The 21,428-nt window shown below is 35.1% G+C and overlaps 2 protein-coding genes across 5 annotated transcripts in view; one reads left to right on the top strand and one right to left on the bottom strand.

The window, feature by feature from the left end:
- Nucleotides 1–638: 638 nt before the first annotated feature.
- Nucleotides 639–2,709, bottom strand: LOC120333264 (pyruvate kinase PKM-like). The gene has a single exon (XM_039400651.2). It carries the CDS (start codon nucleotides 2,479–2,481, stop codon nucleotides 904–906), a length of 1,578 nt encoding a protein of 525 aa, XP_039256585.1. The 5' UTR covers nucleotides 2,482–2,709; the 3' UTR covers nucleotides 639–903.
- Nucleotides 2,710–13,572: 10,863 nt separating this feature from the next.
- Nucleotides 13,573–21,428, top strand: part of LOC120333259 (F-BAR and double SH3 domains protein 2-like) — a 29,745-nt gene continuing 21,889 nt past the window's right edge. For 3 of the 4 annotated variants that reach the window (XM_039400640.2, XM_039400642.2, XM_039400639.2), the window contains exons 1-4: nucleotides 13,573–13,902; nucleotides 17,954–18,051; nucleotides 18,620–18,665; nucleotides 20,503–20,570. In XM_039400640.2, the coding sequence (XP_039256574.2) occupies nucleotides 13,783–13,902; nucleotides 17,954–18,051; nucleotides 18,620–18,665; nucleotides 20,503–20,570 (332 nt within the window). In that variant the 5' untranslated portion in view covers nucleotides 13,573–13,782. Of the gene's footprint in view, nucleotides 13,903–16,920; nucleotides 17,074–17,953; nucleotides 18,052–18,619; nucleotides 18,666–20,502; nucleotides 20,571–21,428 lie in introns of those variants that run through there. The other variant, XM_039400641.2, reaches the window with a different exon arrangement.

Raw genomic sequence — 21,428 nt, 5'->3', positions numbered from 1 at the left:
TGAAATGGATGCGCATGCGACTTGAAACTTCGATCTTGCACCAAGTGGGATTTATTAGTGTATTGACAACATTTTCCTAGTCTCAACACAGCTTATTTTATGTTATTTCTACAAGCTAGCAAATTCTACCCTTCGTAAATTGTCCCAGTACCAAACAAAACCTCTCTGGCTCTTAGCCATATGTATGGATGACTCAAGGGCAAAGAGTTGTAGAAAAAGGGGCACTCCAGAAGTACGTGTACCAACATGGAGGTAACTAAATTTGTTCGCCTTCTTTACATCAAGTTGTGTAAAGGGACCAAAACCTATGGGCAGGGGGTATATTCACTTGGCTAACACAGACGGTCCCCAAACTCGTAATAGAACTAAAATGAGGAAAATCTGTATAAATTTATGGTAACCCCAAATTGGTACACATACTACGAGAGTACCGTACAAGTAATACAACCCGGTTACTAGCAGTGCAAAGGAAGCTGCCATAGAAATATACATTTCCTCTACAAATACCGTTTGCAAGCACTTTAGGGACACAATGAAAAAATAACTTGGCTTTTCCATGCCCAAATTATGTTGATATGCGTATATAGCGAAAGTGTCTCACCGTCCTTTCAACAAGCCAAACTGAAATACATATCACAAATAGTGCTCATATTTATTGGCAGAACTCAAAATTCATACAAATAATTTAATAATACAGGACTATGAAAGAAAGAAGTATATCTCCCGCCCGTTATGGATTTCAAGTGTATTATATATAGGATATACTTTTTCCAAAGCCTATACTTAGAGCTGGTGCATACAGATATATTTTACAGAAAACTGAATAAATTCTTTTCTTGAACTTATTAAAATAAATTGAAGCAAAAAAATGAACAGTCATAACATAATGGTAGTGTGTTATTATTATTCAACGACAATAACTCTCATTGTGTTAGTAAACCCGGAACCTGGCTGCCATCCAGTGACAACGACAACAAAATCGCCACTTTTGAACATCTTGCGTTGCAGACCGGTAGCAATCGCAAATTTGACTCTTCCGTCGACGTCATCAGCCCATGGTGATATCACTGGTTCTTGATAGAAAATTGGGAAACACCCACGCCACAAGTGAGCTTGTCGTGCAGTTTGGGCAAATCTTGTTACAGTGAGAATCGGGGCTCTTGGCTTGTAACTTGAAATCAGATGTGCTGATTTTCCAGATCTTGTCAAAACTATGATAGCGTTCGCACGGCATTTGAAAGACGATTCAACTACGCCAATTGCAACTGCTTCTGTGGGGTCAGTCGCAAAACCGCGGGCACGTCTCAGCTCTTCAAATACTTGAAGGTGAAATAATGCGGCCTCAGCTTCTCTCGCTATCTTGTGTTGCATGAGTACACATTCCAATGGATAATCACCTTTTGCAGTCTCTCCACTCAACATAATACAATCAGCTCCATCAAGAACTGCATTCGCAACATCAGAAGCTTCTGCTCTGGTCGGTCTCGGTTTGTGTATCATGCTCTCCAACATTTGTGTTGCGCAAATAACCGGCTTTCCAGCTCTGTTGCATTTTGCGATGATCATTTTCTGTGCAATGAATACTTTTTCTGCAGGAATTTCAATACCCATGTCTCCACGAGCAACCATGATTCCATCGCTTTCTTTAATAATTTCATCGATTTTACGAACACCTTCATGGTTCTCAATCTTTGAAATGATGAGAATATTCTTGCCATCATCACCAAGTACTTTGCGAACTGCTTTCACGTCATCTGCTTTTCTGATGAAAGACGCAAAAACCATATCGACTCCTTGTTCGACACCAAAACGAAGATCTCCTTTGTCTTTTTCGCTCACCGCAGGCAAATCTACTTCAACACCTGGTAGATTAACTCCTTTTCTGGAACCCAGCATACCCCCATTTTCAATTTCACACATTACATATTCAGGATTTGTCTCGAGAACAACCAGCGAAATTAAGCCATCATCAATGAAAACTCTTTTTCCAACACCAATCACTTTTGATAAATTCCTGTAGTCAACATATACACTGCTTGCATCTCCACTTTCTTTGTCAGCATCATTAAGAGACAATTTGAATTTCTTTCCCTTAACAAGTTCAACTTCAGCACTGCCTCCTCCTTTCAGCAAACCTGTTCGAATTTCCGGTCCTTTGGTATCAAGTGCAATTCCAATTGGTCGATATTGAATTGGATCTGACAGAAAACTTTGAGTGGCTTCACGGACATTCGCGACAGTTTTTGCATGTGCTTCGTGAGATCCGTGTGAGAAATTCAATCTTGCGATATTCATTCCTTTTTTGATCATACTTTTCAAAACTTCTACTTTTCCTGAAGCTGGTCCGATGGTACATATTATTCCTGTACTTCTGCAACTTGAAGGATTGCTATCGATGTTCAAAAGTTCGGTATGTTCCAAAAGCGTTGTCGCAAGGGAAGCTTGCTGTTGTTCATTTTCACAAAATTCGTCGTCAGCCATTTTTAATATAACTTGAAAGGTCTCTTAGCTGTATCAGAAATGATGCTCTTTTCGCAAATGCTGCTGGCTTTATACCGGTTATACAACACCTTATTTAGCACGTTCGGAACTAACTGCGACTCACCGGGATATCGACCTTCCTGAAAGGTCGCACGCAGAGCTCAAAAGTCTTCGTACACTCGTCGATGCGGTATAAATCACCTTTTCTATCGATAAGGAAACAAATCTACTAACTATTGATTAAATCTGAATATAGAATATATGCAAGATTTGTCAGTTACACTGTAGTATTCAGAACTTCAATGCAAATTCGAAATTTCAATGCCCAAATACACAATGTACATAATATGGGTCATAACTTGCTCACCATACAATAAATGTGACATCTCTGAATTGCACGAGAAGGAATGTCCGTTTTGTTAGCAACGCCCGCTCTGGCAACAAGCCAGCGGTATATTAGGTGAGATATTCACGTAAAGGGTGTGCCTCGAAAACTGCATAATATGTAACTACAACTTCGTTGAAGTATGTCGGTGCTCACTCACGATGAACTAGCAAATAATAAATTCTGAAAAAGTGTGCGCGGCTTGAAAAGTTGAGGATCACTGCTTTAAATTATAGGCTCTCTGCAACTACGCAAAAGTATCAGAGTGCTCGCCCACACGTTCAGTCTAAATCAGATTCTTTCCAAGAACCTAGAACAAAAAAGTATAGGATTGTTATTCTCTAAAAATTCACACGATAACTACACTCAGTTGAACAAATACTAAAAAAGTGGGTATGCTGAATACAATAAAATAAAGGCGTTATTAGAGAAAAAACTGTTAAATTAATTGAAAGGGTTTTTCGAAACTAGACAAACTAATTTATTTTATATCGGGTAAATTCTGGAAGAAGCCTTTAAAATTAAAAAATGGATGATAGATCTACTGTGTTTCCCCGAAAATAACCTACCCTGAAAAAAAGACCTTTGAAAATGATTTTAATATAAGCCCTCCACTTAAAATAAGACCTAGTCAATAACGCGATTTTTTTTTGCCTAGCTCATACCAAAAAATCTCTCCGACACGTTTTAAATGATTCATAATCTATGTTTTGCAATTATTTTGAATATAAACGTGTCATTTATAAGTAAACCGATATCGTTTTTCATATTTTGTATAATTGAAAATCTCGTAATTTTTTACTTTGTAATTTAGTTTTTGATAGATGAAAATAAAAGACATTCTCCGAAAATAAGACCAATATAGTGTTATATTTCGGAAGAAAATTGGAATAAGACCCAGTCTTATTTCTGGGGAAACACGGTAAATTAAATGTCGAGGCCGTAGGCTTTGGCGCCTGCTTTATATATCGATGAATCCGGCCCTGGAGATAATGTCACATGCGCATGTAGGGTTATCTCTAACAACAGCAACTAAGATTCTTCAAATAATCATGCGAGTCTATCGCTCCATTTTAATTCTCGCGAGCGATGATTGTGGGAAACTCACACCCTGCGGTAATGGGCCATGTCACGACTAGAAAAGGGCAAATTGTGGGCAAAGGGCATATTCTGGTACCATTTTTATTAGTATAGTCTCGAACTTCACTTATTTTTAAATTCAAGTCATTACCAAATGTGCTAGCGTCAGATTATGACTACAATTGTGGGTACTCCCGTAGTATGTGAACCAATATGGCGGACACCTGAACGTAGTATGTGTACCTGGTTAGGGTTACGACCGAACTTTATTCCATTTATCCTTATTTTAGTTCTATTACGAGTTCGGGGACTAGCCAAGTGACTTCCGTAGTATTTGTACCTGAAATGATGGCCCATCCCTACCTTGATACACATACTACGTTCCGGTGTCCGCCATCTTGGTTCACATACTACGGGAGTACCCAATTTTGTAGGTTACGCAAATCTGTTATGACGTAATAATGCATTTCACATAAATCCAATATCTCGCCCCAGCGAATATTCCCATTGTGTCAAATATAAAATATGACATCATATAATGACGTCCCATATTTTCGACTCTTTAAATGCCCCCTCAACGAAATCAGCCGTACCCACTGTCTGTCGCGGTTTCTTCAATCAGCGTTCCCGGCACTCTAGGGATCCGTCACTAGTCCAGGGGTTCCGCATTCAAACCCGAGAATCTATATTATTATATGTACATACACATTGTTTAACCATAATCAAATACAGTACCACTAGTATCCATATTTATGTAACATAACTTGAGTAACTCTCCGTAACCGCATGCAATTTTTCTATAGTGTGTATAGTAGGGGTGTGCAACCTTTATTACAGGAGAGCCAGATACAAGTAACTGGGTGAAGCCACGGGTCGCACATTTATAAGATAGCCTTTCTAGTAGTTGCAGGTACAAATAATTGTTTCTTTTTGTTATTGATCTTACGGTATTGTCAGGGATCCTTGCATAAAAGGTGAGTTAAAGTTAAACGATTTAAAGATCATTTAGTTCTGTCAGTATTATTATAGGTATGCTTATTTAACGTGTTTACCCGAAAATAAGACAGTGTCCTATTTCAATTTTCTTCCGAAAAATAACACTAAGGCTTATTTTCGTGGGTTGTCTTATTATTTTATTTATTAAAAACAAAATAAAGTACAAAATTAGGAGATTTCAAATATGAAAACCGATATTCATTTACTTAAATGACACGTTTTCCTATTTCACACGTTTTAGAATAATCATTTAAAACGTATGGGAGAGATTTCTTGCTGTCGACCAGGTAAAAAAAATTCGCGTTATTGACTAAGTCTTATTTTCGGGAAAACACGATATATACATGGTGATCAGACCAAGTGTAGACAAGTGTTCTAAGTCTAAGGCAGTGTTTCCCAACCCGAGTCCGCGGTCTCAAATGAGTCCGCGGAGCGTTTGAATGAGTCCGCAACGAGCCAGGAATTTAGCCACGTTGCGATTTACGTTAGAATTTACATAAAAAACAAGTTTAGTAACATAACATTAATCGAGTCAATAATTACTGGTTACTGAGTATATCTGGGCATATATTCGAATATTCAACTATTAGAATAGCAATTTACTATTCGAAAATTTGGTAACAGGTGACGCGATGGGTCACTTGCGCGTATTCATAGTATATCCGTGGGTTCAATCTATATACGGGTGCTAAAACCCATGGGTTGGGGTTAGTATGGGTATAAATATCCGTAAAACGAAAAAAAATGTACCTAGGTGCAATAGTATGCAGGCGCAATTGTCGTGGGTTCAAATGTACGTGGGTTCAAATGCAATGAAACCGGATTTCCGACGAAAACACGAATCTGCGCACGCTTCGATAAATACCTAAGTGGTGTTTCTCGCGAGTTCTCACAACGACAAATAATTTTTTTTTTCCATTTGGTGTCAATGGTGACAACCCAAATTTTCTAAATTGAAAAGCGGCAATACAAAGTACTATAAATAAAACGAAGGCACCATAAGTTTTGTTTTATGAGGGTCCGCGTCGGTTTAAAACGCTTTTTAGACATTGCAAATCGCAAAATTTTGCACCAGAGCATTTTCCCTTAGGATTCTTTGCTTTACTGCTTCCACATTGGTACGTACAGTACTGCCGTAGGTGTTGTACAAACAGCTCAGATTTGACTTAATCGGGCACGTTACCACGCATTTTAGTGTTCACGGATTGTCATCATATTTTCTGAGTATACTATTGCTTTTATTTCGTCAACACAACCGCAGATTAAAATGATCACAATAAAATTAATAAAAAACCATGGCGATGAATATGTATTTTTGATTTACTACTATACTTTGAATATATTTTAATAAGTACTAAATCAAGTTGTACTTTCTATAAATTTAGAGCAGATAGTAGGATTTTTCTAACCGCGATAACAAATTCGCAAGATCGCAAAAAAATATGTATTATTCTAAGTATAATCGGGCAATATATCCTCACATTATTATGTTCACAGATTGCCATTGTATTTTAGAGAAGTAATGCTTTCATCTCGTCGCAATTCGACGCGACCGCGAATTATCATGAACACATAAGTTAAAATAGGGATACATCTTAAATTCTCGTCGTTGTCATGGATTGAATATTGTGCGACAGAAAAGGCCGTTGTTGAAATTCATTGAAATTCTGTTATGTTCGGTTTTATTGCCTGTTTACACAGAGTATACGGTTGCAATAAACGCACCTTGAGTCCTATAGATTGGTGACTTGTTGGGACACAATTTCAGAAAAAAACATACGTGCCTGGTGCAGTCAAATTCCAAACAGATCGAGGCGTGCAGTGAAGGCAAGGGGAGGATATATCGAAAAATAACAATGAATTCTATTATTTATCTTTATAAAGCTATTTTCTGCAAAATATTTTTTTCTCTTTTACATTTATATTGTAGATATTTTAAAAAACATTTGTCTACTTTTGGTCGGATCCCCCTGTATGAAGTGTGCATCCATTAGCCACCCTTTCAGCTTTAATAAAACCCCTATCTTCACTGGTATGACACCACACCAGGTTGCATATTTTTTAAAGTTTGAGTGACGCTGGAGCAAACAAACGAAACATGTGATGGATAATGAAATTACTAACCAAGACAAATATACGAAACGAAGACTATTGGTATGAATTGTGAGTTTATCGACCGACGCATGGTTATGAAGTGGATAAATGTGAATATATATTATTATTAGGCCTATATATATTGTTTTGCATGTGTTAGTGTTTCGTAATTCAGTGAGACCATTTTTGAAAATACTTTTTCAAGGTTGTATTGTATTGGTAAGATGATACAGTCACGTGAAATTCCAAGCGATGACGACGAATCCAACAATTCTTCCGCAGACAATTATCTCTTGGACTTACGAGACTCGAGATCTTGAACCTACGTAGTAGCGCACAAATACGTCTTCATCAATACCCCTGACAAGTGTATGACTCCAAACATCTAGGCATCGTGTCGCTTTTCGCTACACCTAGATTTTAACAAATGGTATAACTGACTCAGCTGCTTATATAATGTTTATAATTCAGTTAATCGGGCAAAGGACGAGTAGGTGCGCCTGCCTGTAAGATCATTTATAAGAACTTATTAATCGGTACCCAAGGTGTGCCTCATAGAATTGGCTATCGCATTGTATTTACATAGGCCGGGAATATTCTGTTTGTTCTTAACCCTCTGTATACCGCATAAAAAGGAATAAACATGGCCGATATTATAAAGCTCCGTGTCAACTGATTGCGTAATTTTTCTATATCGATTACCAACCAATAAATTCACGTTTCCAGATATATACCTATAATTGAACGTTGTATGAGATTTCAATCCACTGTGCCACATTGGGTATATTTCTTTATATTCTAAGCCTCTCTATTGACGATTTTATGTCGTCACCGGAATGCTTTTATTGTCGCTCTCCATAGCGATTTACGGACTTGAAATAGACGGGTCACGCGTGAAAGCCCGTATCAAGAAATTACCAGGCACGTTTTTGTTACCGAGTTAACACACGAAGAAGTAAAAAAAAAGCCAGGTGCAGGTAAAGAACGCCATAAAGTGCAGATGCGTGACAAGAGTTTGATGTTTGTCAAGGTGATGTTATATCGCAGTTCATTTTTCCACAGCGGGTTTGTCGTAAACTTGAGAATCGACATAATCGAAAACTCGATTTTAATAATACTACTGTCAAAAGAAAAACAATCAGTAAATATTATATTAAGTACAAAAAAACGTTCGTTTAATTAAAATGGTAGATTTTGCAAATTTCAGCAGAAGGAGGACACTTGAAACTTTAATGAGAATCATACCACAAGGATGCAAAGTTAGTCATTTTATAGTTTGTTAGCAGTACGGTATTGAACGAATGTGCTATTTTAGCTATTATGTATTGTGAAGGGATATGAATCTTTCGCGTTTTTTACAGATACACCAGTTTACCACGCGAGTATTTAGCAATCTAAAATGATAACAAAAGTTCTCCGATGCATTATCACCCTTCGTCTCGCTTTTTTAACCAATGAGGGACGTCGCTTCCGGACGAAATAGTCACATGACAATTTTTCATACTTCCATGGGGCTTAATCACGTCTGAAGGACAAATAATATAACCCATGTTTTTTCAGGGACGCGGTTACGGATCAATTGGGTACGTTTTTTTACTCGTTATCTCTACAATGGTAATGGCACGCTTGGGTAACCTAACACCTTATCTGAAAGCGTTCAGGTAATGGGTATTCGCTTTTGATGAATAGTAATAGGTTTTCGTACTGAAAGACACGACGATTTCGTAAGCAATGGTAGGTAGGAACGACAGGTATGTATGGAAGCTCGGTGCGTTGTTGGGGACATACAAAAAGCTTTTTTGTCTTTGGAATATTTTTTCATGTTCCAATATTATTATGTTATAAATATTGTAATCGCAGTTTGATATTTGATGTTATAGAAATTTTCTGAGGATAAGCATTATAAAGCCAAGTTATATATTCGCAGTATTTGGCTTTGTAACAATAGACAATTTTATTGATAAACGTACCAGGCATTTGGATACAGAATTTTGCTCTTGATTAGAGTATGTCCCATTTATTTATTTTATTTATTGTCCTTATAGTAATCAGAGTCGTTTTAGGGCAACGGGTCAACGCAGGTCTCTTTAGTTCTTTCACGTTGTAATTTTATTTTTATCAGAAATCTGGACGTCTATGAACTGTTTGGGTCCATTTTATCGCCATTTTTCACAAAACAAGAACTACTTCGTAGGACCATAGAAACGTAAATTTCAAGGAGATTCACAACTATAAATTCTGTTGCTAAGTAACAAAAAACGTGAACATTTTTAGCCTTCAGAGTTTTTTTTGCAAGAAAGCGATATGTGACCAATAGGCTTTTACCATAAACTATTCGGAGTACACCAGCTTTCCACGTAGAGCTGAAACAGTCGTGAATATACCACGTCAATATAGGTGAACGTACTCAAGATTGTGGTCAGTTGGAAATCTCACACATTCCAAACTTCGTTGGTATATTATCCTAATATACGAGGTGGCGTTGTACTCGTGTTATTTACATAAGTAAGTCCGGGACACGGAATAACGTAAACCGATAGACAACGAGACAATAGTTTCGGTAAATAGACCAGTGTTTCTTGAAGCGAAATAAGATTTAGGCTACTTTAAGTATCAGGTAGAAGTAAAGCGAAAATCAGCATAATATGGTGGATTGCTCTTATGGTTTATGCTTATAGTTAGCGGTATATTAGAATTAGAATTATTTCTGATAAACATTCCCCGTGTTATTTGTTACGAATGCGGGGTCGAATATTATTCAAAATTAACACAAAGTTTTTTCGAAAGCGGTATGTGCTTTCTATCGGTGATTCTAATAATAATCCATGCCCTTATTTTGTAAAAATATATAAACAGTTTTAGATCCAACTTGTCAAAATACAGTTATGCGTAATATCGCTGTAATATATTTCATCTAATCAGCTAGGTAACGGAATGCCATGCTGGTTACCTCACCGCCCGGAGTCTCTTTTTTGTAACGGATTTAGTTTTTGAGCATTAATATTTTTTATTACACATATTTGTTCGACTTCTTTCTATTCTACCTGAATCAAAGTTAGATTTTTATCACGTGTGTCGCTACTCGATAACCAACATTGGTTTTACGCGCCATCCTTCACCGTGAAATGCCGTTTTCATATTTTTTCCCTAGTTTATATTTGCATCAAGTGTTTGCATCATTTTGGTGAAAAATGACCTACTGACTGACTAAAACGTTTCCCCATAGGCTACGGCTTGAAATAATCAGTTTTTCTTCGTATCGCGTTTAAATGAAATAGATTATCTATTACTGATGTCCCTTGTAACCCAAAATATTTTAAATATGCGGGGTATCTGTCAAATGTCTGTACTGAATATACAATGAATTGATGACATTCTTATCCTCACAGGCGGCAGTGTTATCAATAGACTTTATCTCAAGAATTGTGTTTGCGTCATAAATAAATTTATATTGTAAATTCTCGCTCGTGTATTAATGAGTTACTTTAATATGGAGTAATGTTCCAGTAAAAGTCAGTTAGTCGCTTGTTGTAAGTTGTATTTTCTAGGGATTTATAGACTGAAAGAATGAACGTAATTCTCAGATAATAAATCTACTTAGCGCCAGAATTACCTTTATGACAATAGTTTTCGTTGTGCAACATATGAATATCTTATTTTTATTTGAATACTATTTAAATCCAAACGGATCAAAATATTTTATGATCATTTTGAAAAGCAGCAAAAGAGAGCAATAACAGCAAAACCCAAACAAATATCGGATCTTAACGCAGTTAGGGTATGCAAGTATTATGCGATTTAAATTAAATTATGGACAAGGTTGTTTTTGCGTATAACTTTATATTAACACGTACGTGTATATCATTTCCGCTTTTTTGTATTTACTTTACCGCATGCTGACAGAAAATAACTGAGTGGGAGCGGGATTGTGAAAATCGAGGGTTTGTGGTCTAGCCGAGCGGTTTATGATTCTGAGAGAGGAACTAACTACGCTGCACGGCTGAGACCACGAGCTAGGTCGCTGCAATACACATGCTATTTTCGTGGCGGTATTAAATGTTTAAAAATGATGGTGGAGAGCAATAGACGGCGTGATTCTTTGTTTTTGCTTGTTTTTACTCTGTTACCTGATGATCTTCCCGCCTTGGACGATAATGTTGCCACGTTACGTCATAAGGGGTTTGAAAACGCTAACAAAGATCTACGTTTGTTCTGCAAAAAATGATCCCATTGGAATTTATGCGATGCCGTCCCGACCGATGCTTCGCAATCTGTGTTATAGAGTTCTTGCACCCAGATTGCAAGTTCATAATTGCAGTTGTTTCAGTCAAAACAAGTTTAAATTGATCGATACGGTTTCTGTAGCTTTTCAGTCCTCACAATCTTTTTTGCAAGTTAAGAACTAAACAACTCGAGTAATTATTTTATAAAATTTGGTACGATTGGAGAATTATCCACACTTATTTAGCATTAGAACTATCATACAATACGATAATTGTTGGTTGCATTTGTAATTGGATTCAAAACATACAAAAATACAGTTCCGGTAACAGCCTTTATTTTGCTTAAAGGGGCGATTGCCTCACAAAATTACCTCTCAGCGATTAACCAGACAAAACTGGTGGTTAAGTTCAAATATTACGTAGGATTACATGAGCTGAAATTTTCTTTCCATTTATCTTAGTCAGCCGGTAAAGGTGGTTTTATATATCTCTTATTTTATTTTCACATTATAGGCTAATGATGCCCTAACGGCAAATCCTACTGCAGCGAGCAGATATAGAAAGACGGAGAAATTTTCATTAAAAGATTGTCACTTTTTATACTTGACGTGTTGCTTGTTTTTTATATATTTTTCATGTTTTCACATTTGAAAAGCGCCTTCTAAACCGCCTGTTTGCAAGACACGTGTTGTTATTATCAAATGCGCGAGCGGTTCAACAGAAGAGGAGCTTTACTAAGGTCACGGCATTTACGAAGTCCAGATTTGTTGCCGCCAGTGCGTATAAAGATAGGTTAATGTAGTAAATATTGTATGCATACTGTTGAATATGACTGCTTTTTTGATAACTGAAAGCAAATTATCATGGCACCCACTGTGGTATTGTGACATCATAATACTAGGTAGTTTTGATTGGCGCAGATTTCTGAATATTCTTCACCTGCTGAAAAATTTATTCGACCGTGTTTGCATTTCTAACACTAGCAGATGTATTTTCCTAAATATTTATCATCCACGTATGTCGGTAATAACGTTATTGGTGTACGTGTACTTCCGTTTGATAGCATTCACAAAATAAATCCCTTCAAAATCGTGTCTGGTGCTTGTGGGAAGGTATTTTGATGCTGAGATTAGACAAACATTTTGAAGGGACTTTCCTGGCCTCTTGCTGGACATGTTTTGAAGGGACAGATTCCCTCGTTTCCATTTTCAAGTATGTTATCTAATAAGTAAACAGGAGGTTTTGCAATCGACAATAGTCTGCAGCGTTAAAACTGGGTGAAATGGTTTCAAGTTAATGAGGTGGTAAATCATGAGTAGTCTATTGTTAAACATTCGATTAAAATATAGTTCGTGTGTTGAAAATAAGGTGCGGTGTTTGAAGTTGCTCGACCATGAATTGTTGTGGTCACGAAATCTGATGACGGTTTTTGAAACCTAACACCAAAGCGGTAACATGTAGTGCCTATATCTTAGTGCCGGTAGAAACCTTTCAATATGTTCCGTATATTGATTTCGATTGAGTTTGAGCTGCCAGAAATAAATTTGACAATATTATTACAAAGAAAAATTGATAGATTTGCAGATGAAACATGCCCATGAATGTAATGTTATTATTTGTAACAATTAGTATGTAATGTTAGTTATCCGTTAGCACTATTTCTTCGCGGAGCTTTCTATCTATACTAAACGCACTGACGTGTGAATAGGAGTTAAATAGTGGATAGGTAATGTTTGCATGTTTTCAATAGGTTTGAAAGAGAATTATATTTTGTATCAATTTGGCGATTCTCCATTTGTACAAGTACTAAACAAAATGTACTGGTACTTTTACATTTTTTTAATAATTGCTTCATTTCAGTCATGAATACATAGAATATAATAATATTATCCGGGTTAAGTCAGAAAACGCGTACACATCGGCACAATAAAATGTTTACATTACAACTACAGTATGCCCCATTCTTGTTCATCGACAATATTGGGAAGTGCTTTCGGAATTTTACGAGACGGCCGAAATATTTGCTGAATAAGGTGGAATGGAGCATGTGGGACACCGCAATCAGGAAACGATCAGGTGTTACGTCGAAGATTGGCGAAATAATGCTCTCTATATTCGATGAACTGCCATAAAATGTACAATCATACGTTGTTTTTATTTTTAAAAAACGATCAAGTAGGTGAATTTCGTACCAATGTCTGACAAGGTCACGAAGATGTGATTCATCGCGTTAAGTTTCGATTATAAATCTCGATTATGTATTATTTCTGAAATAACAATTTCATTTTTGTTTTCATGTGTTATTACAAGATTTATTGGGCGTTTGGGTATTTTATACCAAAATCCGCCGTTTAGTTATTTTGCAAGATATAGACATAATGTTTAGTGCAGTGATAGTAGTTTTTTATTGACGATAAATCATTTACAATGATTTTGAAACTGGATTAATTTATACTCAACTCAACGAACGCAAAGGAAATTTGAAACAATCAAGTGAAATACTACCTATAACAACCAATAACTATGGGGACTTCACCTAAACTCTTGAGAAGGAAGACCGGCTCCTTGTCTTCAATGTCTAAATCGAAAAGTTTATGGAATATTTCTGAGGTCGGGAGAAGGAATACGTTAGTTTTAGAAAGGGTAAGTTATTTGGTGCTTTACACTTTTGAGGAAGTCCGTTGTGGAATACGATCATAAATTTTATCCATTTAATATTATTAAATTCGACATTCTAATCGTTTAGTGTTTCACATATATATTCTCAAGTTTAAATTAAAATAAATTAGATTTATCATCTCCGTACTGATATAGTAAATCAGAAATACCATGTGATGCCCGAGGGAGTTTGAATCACGTTTTCTATGAATAACGGTATAAAATTTGTATCCGTTAACCACAACGTTCATTTAACCGGACACTCAATTTCAGTTCCAATCACAAACTTGGAAATGACCTCACTAACTTTGTTAGATTATTCGTTTTCTAAAATGTTACAATTGATAATATCGACAATAAAGTCATCAAACATTGAAAATCGGTACTATTGATATCGGATCGGTGTCGCTTCATCATATAATGTAACAATTTAACAAAAAATAGTACAGTTAAAATTGAATTGATTGATTAGAAAAAAACGTTTGCCTTCGCTTAATATCATTTTATTCACTGTAGTACACAGCGACAATTTTTGTGACATTCACAAATTTAGCAGAAATGGTGTAAGGATTAAATTCCTTGATCTTCGATAGGTATTCAAACCCCAAATTATGCTTTTCAAAATTAAGATTTTTTACATCAGATTATATTATGCAGGAAGTTATTCAATATGGACAAATTTGTGTCTGTATTTGCTTACAGCTAAATCCTAAATCGAAGGAATTTCTTATTTAAATATACGGGTTATGTTGTTATTAAGAATGGTTATATATTTACTTCGGGGATGTACATTTATTTAAGGCTTCGTCCAGTGATTTTGTGCCGGCCAACAAAAGCTTTTCACGATTTCCCTTTTGTTGTCCGATCTGACCAAGAGCATTAAATTATATTTATAGAATTACGGAGACGCCTACTCGACGGATTTTTCGCTTACGTCACTCCGTAATCTGCTCGCCGACGTATTTGTTCCCACTTAGGGTAACAGAGGAAAGTGGACGGATTGGTTACTATTTCGTATTTATATAATATACATTCAAAAAATATTTAGTGCGAATTTAGGGTCGAAACGCTATACAAGCAAGTTTAGACAAATCGCTTGCAAACTTTTCAATTCTGTGAGTAACCTCGCACTTTTTTACCAATTTTATCAAACCGAAATATGCTTTCCATTGATTATGGTATCATGAGTTTTGATTATTATTTTTCATAGCTTTCGGTAGTGTCTTTATTGAGCGTTCATGATGTATATATTATGAAATTTATGCCTTTGGGAAATTACTGGTAAAATTACCGTATATAAATCGCAATCATAGTACTTTTCTATCAAACGATTCGGATTCAGGTATTCATTTCATCGGCCGACAAACATTGTACATTTGAATGAACAATAAAAATTGAAAAAAATCCATCGAAAAAACGTGCAATATTTTAACTGCAATGTACGCGGGGTCGCAAAACACCAACAAAGTCATTCGGTCAGCGACACCATTTTTGTTGAGTTAAGCAGCAGATGACGTCGAAAAACGTAAAACATGTGAGTACAGGTCTGGGGTAAAGTAAAGCCAGATGGGGAAAAAACTTTAGGAGTAGGTGAAATATTCTATTCAAACGCACCTAATCATATCAGCTCTAGGAGTGGTGAAACTAAATACACTGACCGAATACAACAAAACAAAAGTTGTAATATATTTCTTAAATTATAGCAGTAAACACCACGTGACTGGTACTGTGCATCAGCTGCCATTTGGATACCGTTATCAGAGTAATATCGCTCGTTAGGGCAGAAATGAAAACTTTCTCCCATTTGTATGCTAACTGAGACTAAGTGCCGCAGGCCGGGGATTTCCACACGATTCTAACGTCGATGAACTAATGTCGGAAACACGATAAATATTCTGATAAATCGTAAACACCTCGTCACATGATTTCGATTTATGACTTTTTTGTCTTCGATTTTAAATTTGGAACTATTAGTTTTATTTTTATTACTGCATTTCAGATTTATATTAGTCTTAGAGTCCGTGTAGCTGCCTGACTTCGAAAGTGCATTGATGTATTTTAGTTTCAATATTGTTCCGCATGTTGTCGCTGGTCAGCACAGAATCGGCCGTTTATTGATACCGAATTTTATAACTCAAAAGCTTGCGTAGTTAATATGTTGAAATGATGCATTTGAATTGTTGTGGAGAGCGTGATACTGCAATGTGAGATAAATCACGCATACCACTCGGCAATGTTCGATTATTTCAACTGCTGTTGGTATTTCTGATTTTGGAAAGTAATAAATACGAAATAATAATTCATTCTTGGAATAAAAGTGTTAAGGACTTTGCGCAATTTCTTTTAAATACTTCCGTTGTGCACGCTAGATAGTGTACTACATACCCGAAAACATCGGTAATTGACAGTCATAACGAACGGCAATGACCAAACCACACGAGAGGTTTATGAAACGACCGTCGTGTTTTGCGTCAGTCTCAAATTTCGCGCAGGGTACAAATTTCACAAATAATTCTTTCTATTCGAATTTCGAACGGCAAAGCAAGCAAGCCGATTGGTTAAACTAAAAACTTCACTTTAAAAATTAATATTAATTTATGGATAAGCCTTAGCGTGGCAAATTTAAGATTCGATAACATTTATCAACTTAGCTACATTAGTTTTTTTTATAAAGGGCATTTCTATCTGTATATACGAGTTAGCTTATTCCTCTGTAGATGAGTCAACAAAAATTACGTTTGTTTTGATCGAGACAGTGAAAACGCGTGGAATGTTTCTATTTTCTCTGCTCGACCTATCGCTGTTGTGTTCGCTTGGTTGAGCATTATTTGACTGCTTTTTGATCATTAGCTGTTACGGACACTTTTAAGTTACACAGTTTTCATGTTTTTGAGTACAACAAAGTACGTTACCTTGGAATACTTGGTATAATTTAGGAGGTACGTGTCGGTTACAGGGTTAAGTTACTTTCAGACAGTCTGAATTTAATATAGCTGAATTCAGTTTCCGTAAGTTTGTAAAAGTTTGTTGAGGTTATTCCAGTATTTGTTTATGATATTCATTCCACCATTTTGTGTTACTCATTGGAATTATTATAAAAATTAGCATAAATTAAAATTCAAAACATAGAATATGCGGGAGCCACCTCCAAGAAAGGTAAAATATTTTATAGAATTCATACTTTTACATTTGTGTGTTGTGAATATTAGAAACTTGAAAACATTACAACTGATTACGATTGACAGGGTTAAAATCGAACTTAAGTTTGCCGATTCAGGTAGTATTTATATCGCTGTATAGTAGTCCCTCTCATCACAAATTGCAGTATTAGGTCATTTTCTATTTCAAATTTCAAATGTGGGCCTAATGTTTCATTTATTTGAATTAACTATAATACGCGAAGTTCTCCGATTTAATTAATAGCCCCCACATTGAAAGACATCAATTATAACAGTGAGTGCAAAACCCTCCTTTACGAGACATTCTGGGCCTTCGTAATGGCATTAATTGACAAACCAGCTTTGCGCAATGAACTAATACTGTCCGACTGTAAAAGAAAGCGGAAAAAATAAATAGGAAAAAAATAATCCAATTCACCGAAGTTAATTGTACCATAGCATTTGAGAGTTTTCAGCAAAAAGCGCAATTTGGTCACATGACGGCTGTGATTAATTTAGATTATTATCGAGACAAGCATGGCGCAATTTGCCGCCATGCCAGATGCCCTCATTTTAGAGACAGAGTGTTTGTTTTATTGAACTAAAAGTCGGGACATTTTGGAATTGGGAGTGCTGTACCCAACTGAACCAAGTTGGCATTATAGATTGGAAAGTTCTACTTTAAATTCCATGTCAAACACCTCATCCAGAGTATAATGAATAAATTGGGTAAAAAATGTCAAATCGGAAAGATTCTCATTTTCCTAAAATACAGTAGCTCTTACCTAGTAGTGTCTGCTTGTGTAGAGCCTTATTCAGAGTAAACGGCATACAAAAGTCCTTTAAAATACAATGTAGTTATTCATTCACTTGTTTAGGCGAAAGTGACACAATTATTGAAGACAACACAGATAGAACAATTATCCAAACTCCAAAGTAAACATCAACAAGAGTGTGAATTACTTGATGAAATAAGGTTGGTATGATAATGACCTTGGTTAAAAACTCAGTACATTAGTTTGGGGCTTTAATGACTTATTTTATCCCCGAGGTTTAAGCCTACTATCGAAATATTAACAAGGCATCAAAAAAATTTAAAAATTCTTACCCACAAAAATATTGTTTTCGCGGTTTAGAAGTCTTTGCTTCACCATTCAATGTTGCTCACCCATAGTTTTGTTCAGAATAAAACTGAAAACGCTACATAAATGTCGCCTGTTGGCATTTGAAATTCTTTGTTACAATGAGTGCAACTACCCAAACTTTATTACGATAATTAAACTACACTAAATGGGAATAGCTAAAAGAAAATGATTGATTAGCGTTCCTGGAACATCATTAGGAAAAGTTGCAGCCTTTGCTGCTGATAACTCCTGACCACTCTGTGCAAAATTATATAAATTATAAAAATGATTAGTTTTCTGCTTCTTAAAACTCAGATACTGTTCATTGCAATGAGTTTTCCCAATGCAGATCGTGGCGATATTTTGTGCTGAACAATATTAGTTTCAAAATATTAAATTTATAAAACATTTATTATTTAGAAATTTTGCGAAACAAAGATCACAGTTGGATAGAGAATATGGACTGGTGAGTATTGTTATTATTCTTCCTGACATTCACTCAGGTAGAGTGGAATTTTTATGCTGAGTAGATAAAACTGGACTTTTTCAACTCAGATGTAGTGATTGGCTTTATAGGGGTTTGAAAATCAAACTTATGACCTGCGAATTGAATTGAAATGTGACCCAGTCAGTGGATTATGCAAGATCCTATGTGGGGAGAGGGGTCGAGGGACAGGGTGGTTAAAAATCGAATATTTATGATGTAATAAAACTAATAATAATGGTTTATTTCATAAAATTTGTTGTGACATCATAAGATAAATATAACAGTCTGTATAAAATACGTTTGAGTATGAATAAAGTACATTAGTGCTTGTGAAAACAAGTAATAAAACATGGTAATTGAAAATATGATGGCAAAATAACTGTGCAATCTTGGGGGGTCTGGGCGGGGGGGGGGGGGGGGGGGGGGGCATCGCTCAATGCCTATTTTTGTATGCTATTGGATCTAGTTCAGCAACATATAACCATTCAAACATGATGATCATTAATTGCTCTATCATTCGTATAGGGCCTATAAAGCGAAATAGATTATTATTCACAGAAACCATTTATTATGATTAGTGTCTTTCTTTAATTAGAGCATTGTACACAAATACTATTATTCTTGTGATAGCATGATTATGTCATTATAAATACACAAAACCTTTTCATAATATTCACTATTGATTATCAAATTGTTTCTTTTTTAAAGCATTGTCTGAAGATTGTTATCTTAAGCTTTATTTACAAATTGCCAACACCAAATGTTTTTTATTTTAGTACTGACATTTATGGAGCTCTTAAGATTTACTCAAGGGTTTTGTGACAATAAATATGACAAGTGATAAATCTTAAAAATAAAAATATTGATCCATTTCGTCTAAAACGAGTGTTCACTTAAACTGAAACATCTCAACAAAAATTTATTTTTCAGTGAACATTGTGAAATGAAAAAACACTTGAATTGAAATTGTGATATGAATTGAAAACGTCACAAGGAAAAATTCCCAATAGAATTGAATTTGTCTATTGTCTGTTAATGGAATGTCCACATTGCTAATTAGTAGGGGATTCAATTTCAATGCTATGCATCATGTCAAAAATTTTGCTACAATATCAACAAATTTTATTTATAGAAATCTCAATGGTTATGAAATCTTCAAATATCATACTTTGTTTAGATTAATTCTACGAACACCCCAATTGATTACATTACAAGTAGGGCTGGGCATTTTCGAATACCTTGTGATTTCAGAATCGAATAATTTTTTCGAATCGAATCTCGAATACTTGAAAATATAAAATTGTAAGCGACTTTATTATAGTAATTGGTCCTCTCAACAAATCAATTACTGAAGACATAGAATAAATCACTCAGATAGATTACTGAGCGTTCACACAGAATAACAAACATGTTTTATCAATAACTCACTACAGAAAATAGTCATATGTTAGAATTTCGTTGAAAAAATATGACTTCAATGAAAAAAAAATTGGGGAATTCACCTCGACCATTAGCAGAAAGATAAAAACAAGATGGCGGCGATTCGAAATTCCAGTCTGAACCGATTCGAATAATTTACTATTCGATTCGAATATTCGATTCGAAATGCCCAGTCCTAATTACAAGTTAAATGGGCCTTGTCAAATTTTTGTCCAATGTAATTCTATCGAGAGATTTCGTAATATTTATAATTGAAGCACAATACAACTTAATGTTTTTGCTTTGAGTTGTCTTTAATTTAGCATTTATTTATCCATCGTTTTGATCCATGTAATTTTTTTTCTTTACACATATCAAACTTAATTATATTTTTTAGGCTTTGCAAAAGTTAGTATTACAGTATCAAAAAAAGGATATACCAAAAGTAACGGAAGGAAATCATACGTAAGTTGTGTCTGTTTTTCGTTTCCTCAATCATTTTTTAACCTATCTATGCAAAAGTATATCATTTTGTCAAGCTCATGTAATTAATGGCAGTGATATTTATACTTGAAAATTTATATTTGAAAATCTTTCAATCTTCTAATTTATATCAATAATTTATTTCTTTTTGGTAACTGGTGTATTATTTGGTTCAACGTCATTCATAATAATTATTAAGTTTTCAAATATAAATTTAGTTTTGCAATTAGCTGATTTGAATCACGTTTGCAATCACAATGCAAAAGATATTTTTTGATAAAACTGTATTTTTCATTTTATGTATTAAAAAAAAAATATCATCATATCGGGGGAAATTTTTTATATTTCTTTATTCACTTTACTGTCGTGGTTTAAAAATAATGCTTGAAAGATTTCCTGTGATCCAATATCACCTTTCTGTTATTTCCTGTGTCATGTAAATATGACGTTTGCTCGTGATGTAACGACATGTCACAAATACTGCACTGTAATAAGTGATTAGGACGCATGTTAAAATAACACTGTCATAATCCAGAGCTGGACACCATTGATGATATGATTTTAATAAGAATTTAGAATATTTTCCATCTCAAATGTTTCATTGTAAGCATGTATTGTCTGATTGTCAGACAAAAAATTGACTTCATTCAACTATCTACTATGAATTATTCTGCATTACAAAATTTATTTTATCTTTGAAACTAATCTAATATACGTTAAATTTTATACGCTTTATTCTCATTCAAAAATATTATTTTAGAATAGTATATAATTCGATTTTGGACATTTCTGGATCAAAACCTTACTTCAATTTTCATCGTATATTTTCCTATTTTCAAC

Source organism: Styela clava, chromosome 13, assembly GCF_964204865.1.
Source record: "Styela clava chromosome 13, kaStyClav1.hap1.2, whole genome shotgun sequence".
Taxonomy (NCBI): Eukaryota; Metazoa; Chordata; class Ascidiacea; order Stolidobranchia; family Styelidae; genus Styela; species Styela clava.
The sequence above is the reverse complement of the archived record's forward strand: the minus strand, read 5'-3'. Positions and strand labels throughout refer to the sequence as shown.